The 27,016-nt window shown below is 34.8% G+C and overlaps 1 protein-coding gene across 2 annotated transcripts in view; it reads right to left on the reverse strand.

Moving 5' to 3' along the window:
* Positions 1-27,016, reverse strand: part of CRPPA (CDP-L-ribitol pyrophosphorylase A) — a 369,555-nt gene that overhangs the window by 330,166 nt on the left and 12,373 nt on the right. For both annotated transcript variants that reach the window (XM_079151915.1, XM_079151916.1), the window contains exon 3: positions 3,749-3,898. In XM_079151915.1, the coding sequence (XP_079008041.1) occupies positions 3,749-3,898 (150 nt within the window). The remainder of the gene's footprint in view (positions 1-3,748; positions 3,899-27,016) is intronic.

A 27,016-nucleotide genomic window follows, 5' to 3' on the forward strand; every position in this document is an offset into this window, starting at 1 on the left:
TATCACTATTCCTAGCCAAGATCAACTTCAATAGCACTACTCTACTGGGTCCCGACTCCTCACTCCAGCACTGTCCTGTCTACTGAATCATCTCCATTGGCGTATCAATAAACTGTTGTATCATTCATCTTAAACAAAACTCTCAATCTCAAGTTTCCAGTTACACTCTTCCTTTTTCTTCTCAATATGCACAAATGTTCCTCCCAAAATTGGCCCTCCTATTTATTCTCTATTGAGATCAGCTCTAACCAGGGTTTCCCAACTACCACAACCTTCAAACACTGGTGATCTCATTCTGCTCTGACTTATGGGCAGTTCTGTCACTACTTCTTTTAAATCCATATGCACCATTGTTTCAATCTGAAAACACTTTCTATACTAGACTTCTGAGACATTACCCCCCTTGTCCCTATGGCCATAGTTCTATCTCCTGAGCCAGTTCTTCCTCACCTCCTGTGGCAGACTGAACAATGTGTCCCTCGACAAAGATGTTTATGTCAAAATCCCTGAAATGTGTGAATACATTAACTCATGGCAAAGGGACTTTGACCATTTGATTAAATTAATCATGAGTTGAGGAGATTATCCTGAACTATCCAGGTGAGCCCTGAGTTTGGGGTAATCACAAGAAGCCTTCAAATAGGTAGACAGGAGAACCTGAGTGAGCTCTAGCAGATGTGACAATGAATGCAAGAGGCTAGAATGGTACATGAAAAGAGCCAGATACAAGCACCTCGAGATCTGGAAACCAGCTCTCACGGAGAACCTCAAGAGGTCAAAACCACACTGCTAACGTCTTGATTTTACAGCACACTACAGTGACACAGTCATATCAATGTTTACAGCAGCACAACTCACAATAGCTAAGCTATGAAACCAACCTAGATGACCATCAAAAGATGAATGGGCCAGGCATGTTGGCCCCCATGTGCTAATCTCAGCAACTCAGGGGGTATGAGTCAGTGGTTAAGCACCCCTGGGCTCAATCCCCAGTACTAAATAAATAAATAAATAAATAAATAAATTGTAATATATGTACACAATGGAATATTACTGAGTCATAAAGAAGAATGACTTTGAGACATTTGCTGTTAAGTGGGTGGATCTGGAGACTATCATGCTAAGTGAAATAAACCAATCCCCAAAAAACCCAAAGGTCAAATGATTTCTCTGATAGGTGAATGCTAACCCACAATACAGGGGTCTGTGGGGAGAATAAAACTTCAATGAATCAGACAAAGGGGAATGAAGGGAAAGGAAAGGGGATAGGCATAGAAAAGACAGTCGAATGAATCTACATAACTTTCCTACATATGTTTACATCACAGTGAATCTCATCCTCGTGTACAACCACAAGACAGGGATCCTAATTAGAGTAAGATATTTATACAAGCATGGAATATGTCAAAATAGTTTCTATTGTCAAGTATAACTAAAAAGAATCAATAAAAAATGGTAAAAATAAATGAGCAAAAGAAAGGTCAGTAGAGTAGAGGAAAGAGAATAGAGGAAGAGAGGAGGAAAAGTGGGGGAATGAACATTAAAATCAAATTCACTGGGTGCATAATTTTGTCCAAATGAACCCAACTATTACGGATAACTATAAGACTCTAATAAACTAATTTTTTTTAAATACTGATTTTAGACTTCTGATATCCACAAATATGAGAGAATAAATTTCTCTTGTTTTAATTTGTTAGGTTTCTGGTAACTTGTCAACAGCAATAGGACACTACATTACTTCCAGCTCAAAACTTTGGTTTGGCTTTTGGACTACTACTGCTTTCTACACAGACTCATTTGTAGATCTCAATCAACCCTTCGAGCATAAAATGACAAGTCTCAAATATTTATCCCTAATGAAAACTCTTTATGCTTACATGCTCAATACTCCTTAACACTTGCAATTGTGCATCTAGAAAGAATCTCACGTGTGTCAAAACTAAATTCCAAATCTGCTCCCACAAAATCTTCTCTTCTATCTCAAAGGGCAACTGTATTCTAGTTTTTTAAAGCAGATCTTTGGGCCTTTGACTCTTCCCTATCTTTGAAACCCCATGTACAAACTACTATTTTTCCTAGTTTTACCTTCCAATACATTCAGAATGCAAGGGCTTCACACTACATTCTCTACTATCAAAGCTGTCCTAATTGTCACATCACCTGTTACCTTGGTTATGTTCATCACCATAATTTCTCATTTTTCCCTTGTTCTTCTGTAGTCTGTTGTCCCCACCACTGACAAGGTGACACCAGGAAAAAACTATACATTAACTTCCAAAGGCTGCTACCTCATTCAAGGTAAAACCGGAGGACTATATTACCACACTGAGGGCCCTTTGGGGTATGGGACCTGGACCTTTCTATCCACAGCTGCCCTGGCCCCACCATGATTTCACTCTTCCCAGCCTCTCAAACATTCTTGCCCTGTCTTGTGCCTAAAATGTATGGCAAATGTTGGTGAAAAAGGAGAGTCTCATAAAAATCACACTTGAATTATCTTCTAAAATATAGAAATTATATACATATTTATTCTAGCACAAGTGATTATATGAAAGGGAATAAATTACATCCTTAATCTCATATAGCAGTGTAGTTCAAGCAGATTTAGCATATAAAATAGGATATAAAAACTCAAAACTCAGATTTGTAATAAAATATGTATATAATTAATGATCAAATCACAAAAGAAAAATTCCTACATTCCAAATTATTTTAAGTAAATCAAACCACCAGTGGAACATTTTTATCATTAAAATGGATTTATACATAATCTCATTTTGAAACAGTAACTAATGAAGCCAAGATTATCGATTCATAATTTAACATGTAAATCTGTCCAAATTATATTATATATACTTCTAACGTAAGTCAATATTCATATTACCATTATCTTGTAATCTTAAAAGTTCATTCATTTTATACTGTTTATTGATTGTGTATCAGTCAAGCACTGAATTAGCTGCTCTAACTTTTCTCATTGAGAAATTTGACAAGTTTAATACATGATATTCAATATTTGTCTACTAAAATATGCAAATGAATGGCAATAAAACTATGTAAGGACAGCAGTGTTTCCAAACGAAACAAAGCTACACTAGTAACACAAACAAAATCTTTTGACACTTAAGTTGTCACTTACATTTAACTCAAATTTTAATTGAGAAAATGTCTTAGCATCTGAGCAGAAAATTTACCACGACAGGCCTGAGACTACTGTCCTTAAGAAAACCCAGTCAGGTAGGTAGGTCCTGGGCCATGTCTGGAAGTTAACTTGTAAGGTTGATATGCTCTACCTAGACTGCTTGCATAGAAGCACTCTTCATGCTGAATTCTGCTTTCCTTCAGAGAATGTGGGATTTTTGTACGTGCTAGCCAGGGGCTGGTTAGGTGGTCAACCCAATAAACACCTTGGGCGCTAAGTATCTAATGGGCTTTGCTTGGGAGAAACCCTGGGTAAGTGTTGCAGGATTTTCATTGCTAGGGGATAGGGGTGCATTGCATGACCCTTCTGGGGAGGGAGAGAACACAGGGAAGTTTCCAAATGCATTCCTCCAGATGGCCTGTGACTCCTGTGACTCTTGAGAGTCAGCTGCACATTGTTCCTATTTCACTGTAATATATTTTGCCTTAGAATACAACTAAATGCTCAAATTCCCCAAGTTCTTCTAGAAATTCTCCAAGTGTAGACATGGTTTGGGAAAACCATAGTATAATAAGAGCTTTTATAAAAACTCTGGATTCTTACCTGCTGATATGCTTCATAAATCACATCAAACAGGAATGCCTGTGGCATTTCACTTGCTCGGTGTCTGGCTCGTTCTAGTGAATAGTCTAAGCAACCATCGGCAGAGGGACTGATGACAGTAGATACGAGAGGTCTAACTGCTCCTGCTGCCTGAAGAACAAACAAAAGAGTAAATAGCACACTTATTTCACCTATGGAACATTTTAAAGTAAAACTCCAGATTCTGAATCTCGCTTTTGAAAACAGAACTTATTCAAACCTCAACAAGCTATCTCAACAAAATATCCAAACAAAGCTTTCTCCAGTTCATAAGTTCATTATCTCGGGGAAGTAATGAGTTCTATAGTGCTATCATTCCACATACCAAGAAGTAGAAATTTTCATTGTAGGTTCAAATTCTTTTAATTGCAGGTCATTGAGGTCAAATACCATAAAAGAATATCAAGATAAAATTGGGTATTCGCTGAAGATGGGCAGGACGAAAACTATTGTGAAACCGAGTTGCAAACTGATGTTTACTTATTAGTGTGCCTCCAGAACATTTAATTTACACATTAGATCATTTAAGGAAACAAATTCCAAGATCCCCAAAATGAGACTAAACAAGCCAAACAATGAATTTATGTCTTACTCCTTTGAAAACCGTTCCTTTCACACATAAAATCTCCATGCAAAGTTCCTCAGGCAACATGTCCAATGATTTTTCATTACTATGTTGAAAGTTCTGTCTTATTAATAAGTTGGATCTGAACTTAAAAAAAAAAAAACTTCATATCTGAAAATTTTTTAATTTTTATTAGGGTCTCATTTGTAATGAAGTCTTGAATGTAATTATCAGAGAGTTACTGTAAAGAAGTTGCCTTAAAATAAAGTTCTGTGGTAGGCAGTTAACAAGACCTTATATTGACTTCAAGATGCCCTTTCTTCTGCAATTGTTACATGAGCAGCATAACACATGAAGCCAAGGCACAAACAGAACAAGTGTTCTCTTGAAGAGACCAACATCTGAGCAAGATAAAGTCCACATGCTGGTTTACAAAAGCCAAAGGACTGGCTGAAAATCAAAGCTTGCATATGAGCCAAGCAGACAGTTTACAAATTGCATCACCAATTCCAGTGCCTCAAGTGGAAATTTGGAGCCTAGGCATAAATGCAAAAATGAGACAGCTGGGAGTGACAGAGGAAATAGTGAAGAGTATTCCAACTAGGTGAAGAGTAGATGAAGAGCAAACCCACCAGACAAGCCTAACACCTGCTAGGGTTTAGAAACCCTAAACATACGTATGACACGAAGGAAACATATGTATACCCACAAATGGATACTCCTTTTTAAGGCAAAAATTAAATTTCCATTGCAACTACCTGTAGGTACTATTAGAATTGTATGGCAAACTATGAAGTTAAAAATAGAGCCAACAGAGAACATGAGACATTCAAAATGACTGAGGGGCTCTACGACTTTCTGCCAGCAAACTAGTGAAAGATTAAAAAAAAAAAAATTTAAAGGCTCTAAGAATTTTCCCCAAGACATTCAGCAGTTGAAGTCACACGAAATATTCTGAATTTCAGGTTGTTTTTTTTTAAGAACATGTTTCTTTTACATGCCTTCCCCCAGCTCAGAATGACACAAACCCTACTGGGTATAGGTAGAATTTTTTTTTTTTTAAATGGGGCTCCATCTCCTCCAAGGGGCAGGGCACAGGGCCAGCATTTCCCAATCCCTTCATTACCATACAAAGGCCAGACCCTGGGCAAGTGTAGCCAAGAGATTTTCTAGTTCACATAGGGCAGCAATTATACGCCAAGAAAGGAGACCATGAAGAAAACTAGAGCCTTCCATTGCTCCCACAGAGCACCCTGATCATGAAATAGGGGTGTCTTTACAAGAAAAAAGAACTCTGTACCCATCACAGTTTCAGAGGAGTAATGAATGCAGTGATTTTTCAAAGTGGAGAAAAAAGATCTAAGAATAGAAATCTATGATGCTTTCCAAAGGAACTAAGTTTATTTGAAACTGAGTACAGGGAGAGTCAAGCCTAAATGCAAAATGCACTCTTAAAAAAATTACTTATCATGGTAAGTAATTAAGAGGACAGTGGTATCTACATGAAAGTAAAATGCTGAACTGTAGGCGAGTTAGAAATAGAGAACCCTGGGATCAGAACAAAGCCCAAACTGGCCCCAAAAACCACCCTTGCAAAGGGTACTATGTTTAATTGCATCCGAGGAGGACAATTATAACCCAATCAGATATTGATAAGCAATATCAAAGATAAATTTGAGATATTAGTAGTCAATGAAGAGTTTAACAGGTAGGTGAGATATCAGCAGGAATGGACAGTATAATACATCAGGGAATGAAACATTCAAAGAGCCTTGCTAAAATCACATCATTCCAATTTGACTATACCCATATCCAAGTGTCCACCCTGACATCAAAAGCTTTTCTGTATGGTGTACACAATTAAAGTTGATCAGCAGAGCACAGTGGTACATGCCTGTAATCCCGGCAATTTGGGATGGTGAGGCAGGAGGATTACAAATTGGAAGATATCTTCAGTAAGATATATTGCAATGAAATATTAAAAGAAAGACAATGATAATAAATCACAAAAGCATAAAGAAAATGATTTATCATTTAACAAAAGATCAGCAATAAGATTAATAACTCAGAAAATAAGAAAACAGTTGGGTCACATAGTATACATTACTAAAAGGAACAAAAATCTGTAAAAGATTTTGTAATTAGCAAAGACAACATTTCAATAATGAAAAAAATTCACAGAAAGCAAGCACGATGCTTTGCTAATGGATTCACCTTACAAAAATAATGTAAAATGAATGTTAAAAAAAAAAAAAAACCTAAAAGCAAATCTAATCTAAAAGACAGTAAAAATACCTATTTTTCCTTTTATTAACTGATTATAAAAGTAAATGAATAGTTAACTGACTAGAAAAGATATATAGAGGTAAGGAAATGGCAATGGATAGCAACATGAATTCATATTAGCAAATAAAATAAAAATTGCAAACAAGAGACTTTATACACGCATTTTTTTTATGGGTTTCTATAAAGGACAATATAAACTAATAAATTAAAATAATGGATTTGAGTTTCTGACACAGATGAATATGCTTAATAACCTGGGGGTGAGGGGAGGGGGAAATAATCAAGCAACTTAAGAGAAATGCCTCTATAGCTCACTTGAATTAAAGTAGCACTATGGTGGGCTCCAGAAAAACCTCAGAATATAACTCAAAAAATTAAGGAATTAGAAGAATTAAAATGTTTCAATAGAAAATACTCCTCTATGCAAATCAAAACTACACAGATTCCATCTCACTCCAGTCAGGATGGCAATTATCAAGAATACAAGCAATAATAAATGTTGGCAAGGATGTGCGGGGAAAAGGTACACTCATACATTGCTGGTGGGATTGCAAATGGGTGCAACTACTACAGAAAGCAGTATGGAGATTCCTTGGAAAACTTGGAATGGAACCACCATTTGACCCAGCTATCCCACTCTGAAGTTTATACCCAAAGGACTTAAAATCAGCATACTATAGTGACACAGTCACATGGATGTTTATAGCAGCTCAATTCACAATTAGCCAGATTGTGGAACCAACCTAGGTGCCCTACAACAGATGAATGGATAAAGAAATTGTGATATTATATTCACAATGGAATACTACTCAGGCTTAAAGAAGAATGGAATTATGGCATTTGCTGGTAAATGGATGGAATTGCAGAATATTATGCTACATGAAATAAACCAATCCCAAAGAACCAAAGGCCAAAAGTTTTTTCCAGCATGCGGACACGAATTCACAATAGGGGAGCAAGGCTAGAGAAGAATAAAAGTACTTTGGACTAGACAGAGGGGAATGAAGGGAAGGGAGAAGGTATGGGGGTAGAAAGCATAGAATGAATCAGACATTATTACCCTATGTGCACATATGATTATATGACCTGTATAACTCTACATCATGCAAAACCAGAAGAATGATAACTTATACTCCATTTATGTACAGTATGTAAAAATGCATTCTACTGTCATGTATAACTAATTATAATTGTAAAAATAAGCTACATTAAAGAAAAAAAATATTCCTCTAATACAGCATCCTTTCATGCTCAAAACACTAGAAAAAATTGGGGTAGTGGGATCATTCCTTAACATTGTGAAGGCAATCTATGCTAAGCCCATGGCCAATATCATTCTAAATGGTGAAAAACTGAAAGCATTCCCCCTAAAAACTGGAACAAGGCAGGGATGCCCTCTTTCACCACTTCTATTCAACATCGTTCTTGAGACTCTAGCCAGAGCAATTAGACAAACCAAAGAAATTAAAGGGATACAAATTGGAAAAGAGGAACTCAACCTATCCCTGTTCACTGATGACATGATTATATATTTAGAGGAACCTGGAAATTCCACCAGAAAACTCTTAGAACTCATAAGTGAATTCAGTAAAGTAGCAGGTTACAAGATCAATGCTCATAAGTCCAATGCATTTTTATACATAAGTGATGAATCTTCAGAAAGAGAAATTAGGAAAACTACCCCATTCACAATAGCATCAAAAAAAATAAAATACTTGGGAATCAATCTCACAAAAGAGGTGAAAGACTCTACAATGAGAACTACAGAACACTAAAGAAAGAAATTAAAGAAAACCTTAGAAGATGGAAAGATCTCCCATGTTCATGGATAGGAAGAATTAATATTGTCAAAATGGCCATACTACCTAAAGTGCTATACAGATTCAATGCAATTCCAATTAAAATCCCAATGACGTACCTTACAGAAATAGAGCAAGCAATTATGAAATTCATCTGGAAGAATAAGAAACCCAGAATAGCTAAAGCAATCCTCAGTAGAAAGAGTGAAGCAGGGGGTATCGCAATACCAGATCTTCAACTCTACTACAAAGCAATAGTAACAAAAACGGCATGATATTGGTACCAAAATAGACAGGTAGATCAATGGTACAGAATAGAGGACACAGACACAAACCCAAATAAATACAATTTTCTCATACTCGACAAAGGTGCCAAAAATATGCAATGGAGAAAAGATAGCCTCTTCAACAAATGGTGCTGGGAAAACTGGAAAACCATATGCAACGGAATGAAATTAAACCCCTATCTCTCACCCTGCACAAAACTCAACTCACAATGGATCAAGGACCTCGGAATCAGACTAGAGACCCTGCATCTTATAGAAGAAAAAGTAGGTCCAAACGTTCAACTTGTTGGCTTCGGAGCAGACTTCATTAACAGGACTCCCATAGCCCAAGAAATAAAAGCAAGAATCAATAACTGGGATAGATTCAAACTAAAAAGCTTTCTCTCAGCAAAGGAAACTATCAGTAATGTGAAGAGAGAGCCTACAGAGTGGGAAAATATCTTTGCCAATCATACTTCAGATAGAGCGCTAATATCCCGAATCTATAAAGAACTCAAAAAACTCTACACCAAGAATACAAATAATCCAATCAACAAATGGGCTAAGGAAATGAACAGACACTTCACAGAAGATGTACAAGCAATCAACAGATATATGAAAAAATGTTCAACATCTCTAATAATAAGAGAAATGCAAATCAAAATTACCCTAAGATTCCATCTCACCCCAATAGAATGGCGATTATCAAGAACATAAGCAACAATAGGTGTTGGCGAGGATGTGGGGAAAAAGGTACACTCATACATTACTGGTGGGGTTGCAAACTAGTGCAGCCACTCTGGAAAACAGTATGGAGATTCCTCAGAAAGCTTGGAATGGAACCACCATTTGACCCAGCTATCCCACTCCTTGGCCTATAACCAAAGGACTTAAAATCAGCATACTACAGAGATACAGCCACATCAATGTTCATAGCTGCTCAATTCACTATAGCCAGATTGTGGAACCAACCCAGATGCCCTTCAGTTGATGAATGGATAAAGAAACTGTGGCATATATATACAATGGGATATTACTCCGCCATGAGGAATGACAAAATTATGGCATTCGCAGGCAAATTGATGAAATTGGAGGATATCATGCTAAGTGAGATAAGCCAATCTCAAAAAACTAAAGGACGAATGATGTCGCTGATAAGCAGATGAGGACATATGGGGGGGGGGGTAGGAGGGGTTAGTGTTAGGGTTAGGGTTAGGTTTAGGGTTAGGGATAAGGAGGGTGGTAAGAAGGAGGAAGAAAGGAATGTATAGAGGGAAAAGAGGGGTGGGAAGGGAGGGGGGAAGGGAAAAAAATAACAAAATGAATCAAATAACATTGCCCTATGTAAATTTATGACTTTTAATTAAAATTAAAAAAAAAAAAAAATAGAGCCGGGCACAGTGGCACACGCCTGGGATCCTAGCAGCTTGGGAGGCTGAGACAGGAAGATTGTGAGTTTCAAGGCAGCCTCAGCAGAAGTTAAACAACTCAGTGAGACCCTGTCTCTAAAATATGAAATCGGGCTGGGGATGTGGCTCAGCGGTCCAGTGCCCCTGAATTCAAATCCTGGTACCCACCCACCTCCAAAAAAAAAAAAGATCAAAAAGAAAAAACATACTATAAGAAAAGTCAAATGCAAACTGGCAGACATAAATCTAACTATATAAGTCCATATATATTTAATATATTAACAATATCAGAAGGCAGAGTTTGTCAAACTGGATTTTTTAAAAATCCAACTATATGCTGTCTACAGGATCTACAATTTCAAAGATACAAATAGGTTGAACATAAAAGACTGTAAAACACATCCACGTATAATACATACGCACACTTTAAAATTCCTTAAGTATTAATAAGTAGGGCCATCTTATAAAGGTAAATCCATGGGGAACATGTAAGAATTGAACACATTTACCTAACAGATCTCCCGAAGCACATGAAAATTATACTGAACTGAGCAGAGACATCAACAATAGTTGGCAACATCAATACTCCACTTTCAATAAAGGATAGAGCAGACCAACATGGAAATGAAAGACTTGAGAAACACCATAAACCAAATAAACCTAACAGACATCCATCCAACATACCATCCAACAATAGCAAAACAGGTTCTTGAGTGCACATGGAACGTCCTCTAGCACTATGTTCTGGGCCATAAAACAAGACTCAGTACATGTCAAAGAATTGGAATCATACTAAGCAGGTTCTCTGCTTAGGATAGGATAAGGTTAAAAATAAGCAAGAATTTTGCCAATGTGTAGAAATTAAAAAATCTGTACTAAAAAACAATGAATCAAAGAAATCACTAGAGAACATAAAACACTTGGAGATGAAAATATAGACAATATATAAACGATGAATGCACCTAAAGCAAATCATAAATGCAAGTTTTTAACGGTAAAAACCTGTATAAAAGGAAACAAGTCAAAAATGTAACTTTCTACTTTAGGACACTGGAAAAAAAGGATACTACAACTAAGTCAGACATAAAAAGTCAGTAATTTATTTCTGCTCTCATCTTTTAAGATAAAAACTAAAATGTGATTCTTAGGAAAGAAAAAACCTTTAGTAACCAAAAAAAAGACAAATTAGTGAAATCAAGAAATGAAAGTAATGACAATTCAACCAATCTTATAGAAATATGAAACTATGAACTGTATTTCAAAAAATTAGAGAATAGATGAAATGAATAAATTGAGGTACAAACTATAAAAACTCAAGATTGCAAAGTCAGACTAGATCTGTGGCACCAAGAATTTAAAAATGTCTCAGTATGCAAAGTCAAACCTAAAAACTACATGGCTTCACTAGTTATGCCAAAAATGTGAAGAATATCTCCTCACAAGTTTTTAAAAAAAAAAAAAAAAAAAAAAAAGCTTAAAAATTTTTCAAACATGTTTTGTAAAACTATTATTGCCCTAATGCCAAAAAACAAAGTCATACAAGGAAATGAAACTACAGACCAATATACCGTATGAATATGTGAGTATCTTCAAAATGTATGTCTTCTCACACTGTATCCTCAGAGGATTGGTTCCAGAACTGTCCGAGCACACCAAAATCCCTGAATGTTCAAATCCGCTGTATAAATTTCAACATACTTAGATATAACTACACAGATCCTCTTGTGTACTTTAAATCTTGTTATGGTTTGGATGTGAGGTGTCCCCCAAAAGCTCATGTGTGAGAGAATGCAAGATGGTTTGGAGGAGAAATGATTGGGTTACAGCATTAACCTAATCAGTGAATTAATCCCTCTTGGGATTAACTGAGTGGTAACTGGAGGCAGGTAGAGTATGGCTGGAGGATGTGGCTCATTGGGGGTGTGGCTCTGGGGTATATATTTTGTATCTGGAGAGTGGAGTCTCTGCTTTATGATCACCATGTGAGCTGCTTCCCTCTGTCATACTCTTCTGCCATAGTGTTCTGCCTCATGTTGAGCCCCAAGGAATGGAGCCAGCCTTCTATGGACTAAGACCTCTGAAATCGTGAGCACTTAAATAATCTTTTCCTCCTCTATAATTGGACTAGTCGGGTCTTTTATTCACAGCGGCAAAAAAGTTGACTAAAATAAACCTCTAGATTCTTTATAATACCTAGTACAATGTAAATGCTTTGTTAATGGTTGTTATGCCATGTTTGGGGAGTGACAAGAGAAAAAACTCTCATGTATTCAGTATGAATGCAGTTTTTTCCGAGTATTTTCCATCTGCAATTAGTTAAATCTATTATGTGGAGGGCTGACTGTACTTACAAACCAAATTCAGCAACATATATAAAGTATTACACACCATGACCCAGTGGTTCCAGCAATGCTAGATCAATTCAACACACCAATACATATAAATACACCATATTAATTGAATAAAGGACAAAGCACATGAACATTTTAACAGATGCAGTAAACTGCACAAAATCCAACACTCCTTTGTCAAAAAAGTACGTACATTAAAAACAGAAGAAAACTTAATCTGATAAACAACATCTATGAAAAACTCATACTTAATAGTCAAAGACGGAATGTTATCCTTTTGTGATCAGGGAGAAGAAGAAGGAAATCTGCTGTCACCACTTTTATTAAAAAGTAATGGAAGTTTTAGCCAGGAAAATTAACTAAAAAACTATAATAGAAGCCATCCAAAAGAAATAAAACTTTCATTTCAGATGGCGGCCTTTTATAATAGATACCCCTTAAAATCTCATTAAAGAATTATTAGAATAAATTCAGAAAGACAGAATAAGCTTAAAATATAAAAATCAATTTTATTTCTGGATAGTAGTGAACAAAAATGAAACATTTTATAAATCCATTTACAATATCATCAAAACAATAGGAGTAAATTTAACCAAAAAGTTCAAGTTATACTCTGAAAATACCAAAAAAAAAAAAAAATTTGCTCCTAAGAGCTAACATTTACACTTCCATACCATTACACATCAATAGTCTCTATAGTTTCTCATTTTCTAGTTCTCTACTGAATTACCGTTAGCATACAAACATGCTGGGACATTTGCCACCATTAAATCTGTCTTCTTTTGATCATACATCTTTCTCTAGCTCACATCAAATTTCTTTACCCACATGTGAAACAAAACTCTGAATTGTCGATACTACTGTATATCTCCACTTTCTCTTTTCTCCCAAAATTCCTGGAATCCACTTCAATCAGGATCTTACCTCCACAATAAAAATACATTTGCCAAGGTCAACAATGACCCACTTGCTGAATACAATTGGTAGTTCTTACATTTTCAGAGTGTTTTCTTGGTGTTTAGAACACATTTGCAAGCACTTTCTCATACTAGGTCCTATATCCTAAAATTTGTAAATGGTAAAATATTACATATCTGAGATCCCAGACTTCTCAATCTACACTCACCCCAGAGATAACCCATGATTTTAAACACCATATGAAAACTTCCAAACCTATATTCCTAGCCCAGTCTTTCTCTTCAACTGAATTTCTACATCCAAAATACCTATTGGATGTTGACACTCAGTTCAAAATAAATATCTCGAATGTAATACATTCAAGTCAAAGTTGTGGTTAGTGAGAGGGCTTGTTATGACCAACAACATGTATTCATAGGCTTTACACCTCCCAACTGCTCCTATAGACATCTTCATCCACAAAGACATCAACTATTCTTCTAATTATTTTGCCCAAATCCTTCAAAGTCATTCTTGATCTCTCTCTACTCATAAATCATAACAAATCCATTGGTTAGCCCCACTGACTCCAAAACCCCAAATCCTGCCCAGTTTTCATTACCTCCACAATCAGTATGAATCCAAGCCACCTATCCTTCTCTTTGCCGATTAGTTTCCCCTTCACTCTTGTCCTTCCAGGGCCTAGTCTTCACAAAGCACTAGAATGGTTCTGGTCCAGATGATTAAGATCACATATCTCCCCTGTTCAAGACCTTCCAACAGATTTCCAACTCAGAGAACTATTCAAAGTCCTTCCATTTATGTATTAAATTCAGTTCCGTATTCTACTAACATTACAAGTATTCAATAGTTGTATTTGGCTGGTAGCTGTAGTACCAAACAGCAAAGTTAGGATATTTTCATCCCAATTGCATCATGTTCTGTTGAACAGCACTGTGCAAAAATGTTCACTATCAGCCGTCTTTCCAGCACCCAGAACAGTACCTGACACACAGCCTGCACTCAGTGAATAGTTTTTGAAATTGTCAGTGTCCTGGGTCTAGAATATTAGCTACAATTCAGACCTCACCTGGTAGTATATGGATGTCTTAAGGCTATCTTATACAAGCAGCATCTGGAACGTTTTTAAGAGAAGACTTACTAAATCCCATGCCATTGGTGAGCAGACTTGTTGTGAAAAACAGCCTATATTTGTAGGCTATAAACAATGACATAATGGCTCATTTATGCCACTTAATAGAACTTATTTCAGTGAATATAACGTTTTTGCCAGTTTAAATTTTCTATGAAATGAAGAACTTTAAATCATATGTAAAGACCCTCTAGCTTTAAAATTAATATTTTTGAGGAATGCCCATACCCCCATATCAAAGTTTACAGTCTAAGAGTTCCAAGTCTTCCTAATAGCAGTTATATTCCTACTTAATAATAGGTATGTGATGGCTATTTCCCAAACCAAAATAGCAACACCAGTTTGAAAAGATGGCAGAATACTGTCAAATATTCACCCATAAAATCCACAATAGAGTCACATATTCCAAAAACATCAATCTCAGCAGTGCATATGGGTAGATGGTCATCTTACATTCTTATTGTGGTCCTACTTCATTCAATCACCTGGTTCATATAAGATTCATATTGATTATCTAAAAGAAATTGGAGAACTATATTCTAAACACTTTTTGGTATAATGAGGAATAAAGCAACAATGCAATACTTACTCTGAAAGTTTTACAGCTCTGGTGTGTTGCAGGGTGGGGATGTAGACAGATTCTTACCAGAGGCCAGTTACAATATGTTAAAGTGCTTTGAATGTGTTGTGTGCTTGTTTACCACATTTCAGTTCCTTGATGAACATGAATCATTAGTAAAATTGCCTTTGATATTAATGGACCTCAGTTCCTATTGTAATGAGAAATTTTTAAGAAGTATTTACATCAAAATCCTGACTATTCACTCCATTTCATTTTACTTCTAAAGAATTATATGGTTTAAATAAAACTCTCACATGCACCCCTATAGAGCGATAAAAGGCAAAGAGTAAGCCAACAAATACTCTTTATCCAGATACTCCAAGAATGTTTTAGTTACAACACTTTCTCTCCCAAATGTACTTTCATTCTAAAATAGAATAAAAGAAATAGGTAGACAGATGACATAAAAGGACAAGAAAATAAAAATTTTAAGTTCCACATATATTTACCGGCCTGTCACTCGCTGGGTTAATTCTTTTCCCAGGCCTGTCATTTCCAAATTCCTGGGGAATTTGTAAATCTTAAAGTTAACCATGAATTCATTCACATATAATAACTACCTTGTGCTCTGTTAGCCAACCAATAAATAAATTAAGCAAATAAAAGCAGATTATTTTGAGAAACCTATATGGACTTTTCAGCAAGCAGATAATTGAGACCATGTCAGTCTAAGGATCCTAAGAATGATCAGACCATCATAATCCATCTCAAGATCACCAGACGGGTGTCATCTTATGTACTTTACCATATGTGCCCATCAGGTTTCCTTTAAAAGAGCTGGGAACCTTAAAAAAACAATTCTCTCTTGAGAGAGCCTGCATTCTCCCTTGAATGTGTATCTGCTTTCCTAAATAAATCTGTCTACTCCTCTCACTGGCATTTGCTGAAATTATTTTCCCCTCACGTAAGTCAAGCACCTCACGGGTCCTGAGGAGTTCCCAGAAAGAGGGAACATGATTCAGGTATCTCATCTCTCATGGCAATTTCTTTAATTTATACTCTTTAAACAAACATTTCTTGAAATCCTTCATAGTAACTACCCTAAAGTTCTAATGATTCAGACAAATAGGAAACAATTGCTGTTAAGAATCTTGAAGTCTAGTGCAAGTAACTGATAAGCAAAACAATGATTAGCAAAAAAGGTAATGAAAAATATTGGAGGTAGTGAACCCAGAGTTCCATAGACAGGGTGGTAGTCTCTAACTACCTAAATGATTTTCAAATGCTTGACACATGGATAAATGATTGAGCAAACTACTTTTTAGAAAACATCTCTAAAATCTTAGAATGCATAATACACAAATATGTACATCATGAAAAAAAAACTGGACTACAGAAGTAGTTGAACTGTTCTTAAGAAAATGGGGGTGGGGTTCTTGACCTAGTAGTTATGATAAGTTATTAGACAGTTGTAGTAATGAAGATGGCGTAGGAAGATAGACCAATGGCAAGAGCCTCAACAGATCCATGTGTATGTACGTGGAAACTCAATATATGACTGAAGTGCAGGGTAAGGAAAAGATTATTCCATAAATGGTGCAGGAACAGTGAGTTACTGTTTTAGAGAAAAAAATGAAATTAGTCTCATCTCCATATACTTCAAAAAAATTGTTTACATTCCTAACACTTCTAAATGAAACAATGATGAATACTTCATGACCTCAGTGTAAGGGGAAAAAAAAAAAGATACAAAAGTCATAAAGGATGACATTAGTAATTTTTACTTAAAAAAGAATGTTTTTCATCACAAAATACTATCTATAGAACATAGCACAAAACTGGCCAAGTGTTAGTATTCAAATGTTAGTGTCCTATAGTTCCTATGACTTGGTATTTAAAAAGTAGAGAAGACTTACAAGCCCATTTCAGTAAGAATATCTAAAGTCCAAAAATATGAAACAATTCCAATAACAAAATGCTAATTAAAACTCAGAAAGCATTTCCCATTAACTCAAATTCCTGTTAAAAATTATCAATGAAATTCTAAGTTGATAAAAGTTTGGAAAAAGACTTCCTGTGAAAGTTCATAGTCTGTATATATCACCACTCAGAGAAATCCTCACACACAGACACCAGAAGACAGGTATAACAATGTTCATACTAGAAGCATCTGCATAAGCAAAAACTTAGGGGGAAAAAAGTCATCTCTAAAATAAACATTGTGATATACACCTGCATGTGATATGTATATGAATGAAATATAGCTGCAGAGATTTACATGAAATATTTTTTTCCTCAATATATTGTGCAAAAAAAATGCCAAAATATATGCAAAACACAAAATTCAAATAGACATAACCAAAATATTCTTTAGGGGCACATATTTCAAAACTAAGGAGAAAATAAAGCCCAGGTAATATTTATCCATTTGGGGGACTAAGTAAGACTGGAAAAGACAGTTTCAAAGTTAGAGGTAATGTTCTATTCTACCAGTTGGTAGACACAGAGGTGTCCAAATTTCCCCACATATTTTCCGCATTTAAGAAGGAATTTTTAAAATGTGTATTTGGAGGCTATCTTGATTACTGAAAACTAGTTTCTCAGAAAGCAGAATTCATCCACAAAATAGTATCCATAAATTTCAAGGATTAGTACACTCTTGTCTATGAAGCCTCAAAATCAGTAGGAAAAGTACTACAGTATGAAGAAAACTGAATGTCAGCAGATACAAGGAACTTCGTAAACGAAAGGCTGATGGAGAGAGGTCACAAGTGAAGTCCTTTTGCTGACCCTTCTGTCTCTCACCTAGCCATCTGGTAAAAGCAGACACAGAAGAAAGATGATAATGCTAACAGGCCTGTACTCCCAAAGCTCTTTCTTTTAACACGCTTCTGTTTGAAAACGAACATGTAATAAATCCTCAGTTTAAGTTTTCTGAGAAACAAAACATCAAAATTATGACAAATTTAGACAAATCCAGTTACCTACAAAACATATCTGGGAAATCTGTTTATATGAAGCATCATTTCCAAGTTAGCAAATGAAAATGTACCCTTAGGTATTAGCTTAAGAAGCTTTGAATGGAAGTTTAACAGCTCAGCACCACAGTGATTACTGATCTCTCACACTAATCTATCAAAGTATTTACATATGTCAATCATGAAAGACATCAGATACAAATCACAAAATACAGAATAACAAACCCCACCTCTGCTTTTTAAGAGCAAAACTGAACAATCCCTATGATCCATCCACGCAGCAGGTGCTAACATGTATTCCTCCTCAGGCATCTGAATTCTAGCTAATCATGACAATGTGCAACAGAAATCTTCCAACTATTTAATTACAATTTCAGTTAGCCATGTTGTGTTCAATGAGAGACTACTTAATGTTTATAAAATATATTTAAAGCTAACCATTGGTGTTTAGGAGAGTTTGGAAGTATTTTATAAAAATGTAAAATACTCTGTTTTAATACATTGCACATACAACTTATCTAAGATAGAAATAAAGGTATTTTGGCTAAAAAATCTGTTAAAATTACATTACTGTACAGAATACATGTATATATGATATATGCAGCAAAAAACAAGTCTCCAATTCATATGATAAACTTTAATTCCTAGAAATTAAAGTAATACCATTTATCTTAAATCTAATGTGATCAGGAATATTAGGTTGTATATTAACTTTATTTCATTCTAATACCTCAATATACTCATCTGTCTTGACCTTCCAACTTCACTTAAAGTTAATTCATAGAACAGAAATACAAAAGTAACTTAAAATAAATCCAAACAAAAGCTTTTCAAGCAATAGCTTCTCCATGTTAAAAAAAAAAAAAAAAAAAAAAACATACACGTTTATTACCTCATTCCATGGCAGTTACTGGAATACTTTGGTGTATAACCTGGGCATGTTAACTTGTTAAAATATTCTTAAACTTTTCACTTAAACATAGTTAACAGAACTAACTGCTTTGCTTTGTCACAGAACTGCTTCTTCAGCCCTATGATTTAAATCAGTACAAAATTTTTCTCTGATAATGAAATGGCATCCAATCTCCCAGGAAAGATCCATTACCTCAACCACAGAGAAATCAATCTTATTTTCATTGCACTGATCATAACCAAATACAAGTGATTAGCCAAGGTTAATCCCACTTAATCAAATTTCCAAACAGTCAAAAATCTGCCAAATGATTTTCCATCTCTATTCTAAAATATATGCCCAAATTACATGGCATAAAGTTGTAATACTAGTAACAGAGAAGCACATTCTTCTGGATGCACACAAAAGAACAATGGTAGGATTTCCAAGTGTTAAGGAATCAGATTACACAGATACACTCAAATTATATCAATAATTCTATTTTCATTTTAAGAGAAATAAAGATGACACATTCTTAACTAAAAACTATCTTAAAATATTTAATGATGAAATTTATTTCAACCCAAAGAAATGAATTTTATATAAACCTTTGGTTCTAAGTATGTTGTAACATTCTACTACTACTACTAAGGGTTTTTTGTTTTTGTTTTTTTAACTTTTCCAAGGGAAAAAATATCCAGAGCTATGTTTAAAATCAGAGTATGTTCAATTTGCTTATTCCATTAGTAAGACAATTATTCACCTTGTTGAATAAAAACAGTTCTCTGGAGACAATATGGCAGCTCAGAGGAAGCCAGTGTTGCAGCAGCTTCTAAAGAATAAACAAAAATCAGCAAACCTGCAGAGACCAACCAAGAAGCAATGGAGGTTGACAGTAATGCTTGGACTATACTGAGCTTATGTGTTGAACCTAAGATATATTGCCAGTACAGGACCCATTACAAAAGAGATAACTACTTACCACAGAACCACAAACGTTTAAAAAAAAAAAAAATCCATCTCAATAGATGCACAAATGTAGCATTCTTAAAAGTATGGCAAAACAGGCAAACGAGTCTCCTCCCAAAACTCCTAATCCCAATAAAGGAATGAACAGATATTGAAGGGGATAAAACTCTTCATAGGGGAAATCCTATGAAGAGTTTATTATTAAAATGGGAAAGGGATTAAAAAAAGATCTAAGGCAACGTTTTTCGCAGCACAATTCACAATAGTCAAGTTAAGAAACAAAACTAGGTGCCCATTCACAAATGAATGGATAAACAAAATGTAATATTTATATACAATGGAATATTATTCAATCATAAAGAATGAAATTAGGGCATTTGTTGATGAATGGATAGAAATGGAAATCTTCGCATGCTAACAAGCCTGACCCAGAAAGTTAAGGGTTGAATTATTTTTCTTATATATGGAAGTGAAACCAAAATAAGGGGGGGGGGGGGGTTTAGAAAAGGAGGGAAAGAATCCCATGAAAATAGAAGAGATATCAGTGGACTAAAGGAAGAGGATTGAGTAGGAGGAAGAATGGACAGGAAAAGGGAAGAATGTTGCAATGAAACTGATCAAACTTTCCAATGTACATATATGAACATACTATAATGAACTTCAAAAAAAAAAATCTAAGTAATGAATTCAGAGATAAAACAGAGGAAAGATGATTTCATTAAAGAGACAGATTTTTTAAAGAACTTATCAGAACTCCTGGAAGTGAAAGATAAAAATCAAATATAAAATTCAGTTCTAAGTATCAACAGATTATTACATAGAAACATTTTCAGGTTTTGAAGAGAGTATTAGAACTTTAACACTCAAACAGTTTTAAAAAAACAAACCATGATCAGTATATACAAGAACTGTGTGATAACACTGAGACCAAATGCAGGACATGGTCAAATAGGCTAATGACATTAATAACCTTTTAGGTAACATAGAAAATTACCCAAACCTTAGAAATGAGATGGAAATTCACATACAGGATTCATATAGGACCACAAATAAAAGTATCAAAAAAGAACCTCATAAATCAAACCATCATAAATCAAAATGTCTAAAAGAATAAAGATAGAATATTAAAAGCCACAAGAGAAAAACATCAGGTCACATTAGAGACTAGTCAATAAGAATTACTTCTGACTTCAACTCATACTCTGAAATCCAGGATGGCTTGGAATAATTCAAATTCTAAAATTTAAAGAAAAAAAATGCCAATTAAGATTGTTATCTTAGCAAAGTTATCCTTCAGAATCAAAGAATAAAAACTTTCCACAATAAGGATGAACAAAAAGAATTTGTGAGCACTAAGCCAGCTCTGCAGAAAACACCTAATGAAAAGCTATACATAAAAGAACTCACAAACCCAGAACTCTAAAATGAAGTTCACTGAAAAGTCAGTAAAACAAAGGAGAACCAAATTAAATATATAAAACAAAATGTCAAGAATAATCATCTCTCAATTATAAGTATGAATGTAAATGGTCTCAACTCTCTATAGGACATAAGACTGGCAGACTGAATTAAAAACAAGACGCAACTATACGCCATTTTCAAGAGACCCATCTTACAAAGACATCCAATCCATAGGGCTGAAAATAAAAGAATGGAAAATATCCCATGCAAATGCAGTTCTAAATCAAGCATGAGTGGCTAATCTCATATCTAATGAGGCATTTTTCAAGAAAATTCATCAGAAGATTTTAGGTAAAGGGAACAATCTAACAATAAATAGTAAATATGTCCCAAATGACAGTGCATCTAATGATATAAAACATCTCTTAACATGAAGTATCAGGCCCCAACACAATAATACAGGGAGATTTCAACACACTCCTCACAGATTCCCCAAACAAAAAAAAAAAAAGGAACACTGCTATAAATCCTCAAATATTTCAGAAATTGAAATGGACAGAACACTCCCAAATGTATTCCATGAAACAAGTATCATCCTGATACCTAAACCAGAAAAGGACACCCAACAGACATCTGTAAAATACTTCATCCAACAACAGCTTAATTCACTTTCATTTCAGCAACTCTGAGAACATCTTCCAAAATAGATTGTAAAAGATTGTAAATAAGTCTTAAATATGGGGGAAAAAATTCATCTCATGAGATCATAATGGAATAAAATTAGAAATCAACATGGAAAAAAAAAAATCACAGAAACCACATAAACACATGCAAACTGAACTACATACACTTTGAGCAAAGGATCAAGAAGAAATGAGGGGAAACGTAGAAGGACTTTCTAGAATCAAATGAGAATAGTGATACAACATACTAAAACCTCTGAGACACTATGAAATTGGTTCCAAGAGGAAAGGTTATAGCATTAAGGGCCTACATTAAAAATACACAAAAGATCCCAAATAAACAACCTAATGTTACATATCAAGGCCCAGAAAAGCAACAAATTCCAAAACCAGTAGAAGAAATAATGAACAGAGCTAAAATTAATGAGAATATTTTAACACTATAAAGATCCACGTGACAGAATTGGTACTGATCCATCCTTAGACAAACTTACCAAGAGAAGAGAAAACCCAAATCAACAAAATTAGAGATGAAAAAAAGATATCACCACAGACATTTCTGAAATCCAGATGATCATTAGGGACTATGTGAAACATCTGAATAAATCAGAAAATAAGAAACAAATTTCTAGACATATATCTCAATTGAGCCTAGAGGACATGGAAAACCCAAACAGATCATTATGAAATAAGATTTTTAAAACATTCCAACAACAACAAAAAAAACACCCCACACAGGGTTCTCATCTAAATTCTACCAGACCTTTAAAAACTAATGCCAAGCTTCCTCAAAATTATTCCATGAAATAGAAATGGAGGAAACACTTCTGTATTTATTCTATGAATTGAGTATCACCCTGATACCAAAACCAGATGAGGACACATCAAGGAAAGAAAACTATAGACCGATAATACTATGAGCAAAGTTGTAAAACTCTTTAATAAAATACTAGCAATCTTCATTCAAAAATATATTAAGATGATTGTATACCATGATCAAGTTGGTTCTATCCCAAGGATGTAACATTGATTCAACATACACAAATCAATAAGCTAATTCATCACAAATAAGGAAAATATCATCAGTAGAAGCAGAAAAAGCATTTAAAATTCATTACCCATTCATGTTCAAAAACTGAAGAAACTAGGCATAGAAAGAACTCAACCCTACTCAAGTTTAATAAACACACAGAACTCAAAAAATTATACACTGAGGACTTCCATTTTATTACAAGAGACACAAATCGGACCAATCCACACATGAAAAGACACCTAGGATATGATATCTGAGAGTCTAGAATGCAAAGTTTACATGCTCTCTGTCCCTGCAGTCAGGGTGCACCATTCCCAACACTAATCAGGAAGTTCTCCTTTGCTTCAGCATCGAGTTTTTATTGGGGTTTCCTTATGTAGGAATGACTCAGTGAATCACTAGTCATGCACTTCAACTCAATTTTTTACTCTCTTCCCAGATGTTGGGCAAGTTCAAAGGTTCAGCCTTTTAATCACATCGTTGGTCTTTCCAATGACTAACATCCAAAAATATGTCAGTAGTATAATCTCACATGTGATCCAAGGGGCTCACGAGTAACAAAAAAGCTATTATTTGGGAAGCGCAAAGTATTTAGATTTTTTCGTCACAGGAACCTGTAACAAGGGCAAATCAGATTCTTTATTGCACAACAGTCTGAAAATGCACCTTCAGTTTGTAAATCAGGAAGCCACAAGGCAAAATTGGAAAATAGTCACAAAGCAAGAAACTAGATTGCTATGTATTGGGGAATAAATTGGGGATGTGGAAGTAGTTAAAGTACGACCCATTTCTGTAAGAAGTTCAATTAAAAAGATGATCATTTATACAAATAGGTGTGAAAATGGAGGAAGAAAGATGCACAAGTAAGCAAGTGCCTTGCTCCAGGAAAAAGTCTTTAGGAGGTTGCTTGGCTGATGCAGCTTTATCTTCAATTTACGTTCCTACTCTCATCCAACTTCTTGAGTTTTTCAACATTCCAACATACTTTAACATTTTCTTTATAAGAAATCCTTATTACTATTCATCTGCTTATAAAATTTGCGGAACTATACAATCTCTTCATCCTTTGCATAGATGAAAAGGCTTCTACTTTTGGCAAAATAGCAATGACCAAGTGTCTTAAAAACCACTTACAATAAAGAAGATCAAGAAGTACGAAGAACCTGACAAACAACCTTGTAAAAGTATAACTGAATCCATAGCAAAACATTCTGGGAGTAATAAACATCATAATAGCTAGAAGCAAAGGAAATAAGATGGCAGTGATGCTTGGGTTAATAAGAGTCTGGTTATAACACATGACAAAGAATGAAGATTATTATCTTGAGCCTGTGTATTAGGTAGAGCTGTGACTCTCACACAGACACCCATGAAGGACAGTGTCTTCATTCAAGACAGTATTTTCTATCTTGTCACTGAACGTAAGAAGTAGGGACAGTCTCTTCTGAAAAGTCATAACCGTCACTTTGGCTTCATGTGGGTACAGTTTGATTTAACGTTACCAAAGGATCTACAAAACCTCAAGCCAAGAATTAACATAAAGTTGTTCCAAGGTGGTAAAGTGTTTGGAATTTTTGGCAGAAGGAACATAAATCCATGCTTCAAAAAACACACCCTATTCCATGACCAAAGGATTATTGCTGATAAAGTCCTGCCAAACATGAGCTTACAATTCAAATTATAAAGCAAAGACGGAAATAAATCATGGGCAAAAGTGAACAGGAATGAAAAAAGTTGGAGAACTACCAAGAAGTGAAATTAGCTATAATGTATAAATTGTTTAAATATTAAAGGACAAAAAATGTAAAAACAAAAACTAATCACATTTTAGAAAGGACTAAAAGGAACTCCAAATAATTGAAAAATATTAGTATTTTTAAAAATTCTCAACAGGAGATCAGAAGTGGTTACCCAGGATGGAACATACAAAAAAAAAAAAAAAAAAAAAAATATATATATATATATATATGAAAGAATTTAGGAATCATAATGACAGGCTATAAAGAGCTAGCCTACATGGAGTAATCCTTAAAGGGGAAAAAATAGGGATACTAAATGGGGCACAAAAATCAACACTGAATCAGATCAGAATTAATATTGAATCAGATAATCGAATCCAAATTTTGTAGAAAAGATGAATCAAAGTTTATACAAGACAATAAATCCAAAGAGAAAGAAAGAAATCCACATCACAAACTCAATAGCTATGAAAAAGAAAATATGAACACTGAGAAAGAAATAACAGATTTTAAAAGGAATACATTTTATAAGTTAGCACACTTCTCAAAAGCAGCATATAAGCAAGGAAACAGGGATATACTCTACTTTCAAACTAATGGGGGGAAAAATAACTACAGACTTAGAATTTTATACCCAATCATCAACAGTGAAGGAGTAATAATCCTAAAAGAATTTAGCCACTAGCCCTATGGAAGTCATTTTGCCTCTGAGGAGCCTGAGAATAAAGTACATATAAAAAGAGAGAAATTGGGACCTGGTGACATTTCTGAGCTTATGCATGGAGGTGACCTCAATGCCAGCCTAATATTTAGTCTTGGGGTAATACGTCTTCACCATTTTTTTAAACCAAAATATAAGTCAAAAATATCAAAAAGTTATCTTACACATTTCTAAGCACCACCACTACCACCTTCAGGCACAGTGTAACAGTCAATAAATTGTCTTTAAAACAAAAATAAAAATTTGAAAACTTAAAAGTCAGTTAAGGAATCTGTATAAAATTATGTGAGAACAAAAGAAGCCATTGAATAAAGTTGAAGCAACTCTAAGCAGCCAAAAGAATTTTCTTATGATAGGGTAGCACATGAGGCAGATCACACTTCTATTTTTTGGTGATAGGTTAAAAAGATGCCAATACTTCCCACCAATATAAAAACTTCAACAACCAGTAACAATCTCAATTACATTTATGGTTACATGATTACAAGTAGGACAGTTTTAGAGTTGGCAGGATATAGTGCCCAGAGTTAACTGAGGCTATGGAGACCCTGCCCCAAATGTTAAGAAATTTTAAACAAAAATGGTTACTCAGTGGCTCCAGTGAAAGAATGTTGCTTAGAGTCGACTTCCAGATTAGCTGATTGTTGTCTTTGAGCTCTTTTATAACTCTAAAAAGTTTTAGATAACTGATAGTGATTTGAAATGTTTCTTGACTACAACCATGCACATAAATTCTGTTCAGTGGAGGTTCACTAGACTCAATGAAAATTCCAGTTTTATGTTTTTAAATTCATTTCAACATTTTTTAAGCCATAGAAATTTGTGTTTCTCTGGATTGTTTTGAACCAGTTGTGATAGCTGTTTAGATTTCTCATAACAAATTAAGGAAGCCAAGCAGGGTGATGGACCTCTTTAATACATGTACTCAGGAGACTGAAGCTGGAGGATCACAAGTTAGAGGCCAGCTTGCAGAATTAAAACAAAAAAGGGCTGGGGATGCAGCTCAGTAGTACAGCACCCCTGAGTACAAACCTTAGTATGACACAAATTCATGATTTTACTCTTCTTTGAAAATTATCTTTTAATATCAACAAAAATTAAGCAATGTCTCTGAAAGAGACCATATTTCTAAAGTTTGCTTCAAAATAAGTTGGAAAGTTTTGTGTTTGAACCAGCTCCTCTAATCAAAGTTTTATGGACTTCATAAAGCATAATTTGTTGGTTTCGTATGACTGTATCTTAAATTATGCTCTGATTCACAAACTTAAATTACGTGGTCTAATAGAAATTCCCACAAATGTTGAACTAAGTAACTGCTATACATTTTTATATGCTTTATTTAATCACATGTAAAACAATGATAGCCCTAGCATATTAACTAGAGCAAGATAAAACTTTTTTGCCTTTTCAGACACAACCAAAAGTATTTCCAACCCCAAAACTACTTTACATGTAATGCTGTATTTATTTTTTACAAGTAGGGAAAATGTGGTCCAAGGGGTTGAGCATTAAGGACACTATACCA

Source organism: Sciurus vulgaris, assembly GCF_902686455.1.
Source record: "Sciurus vulgaris genome assembly, chromosome: 8".
Lineage (NCBI taxonomy): Eukaryota > Metazoa > Chordata > Mammalia > Rodentia > Sciuridae > Sciurus > Sciurus vulgaris.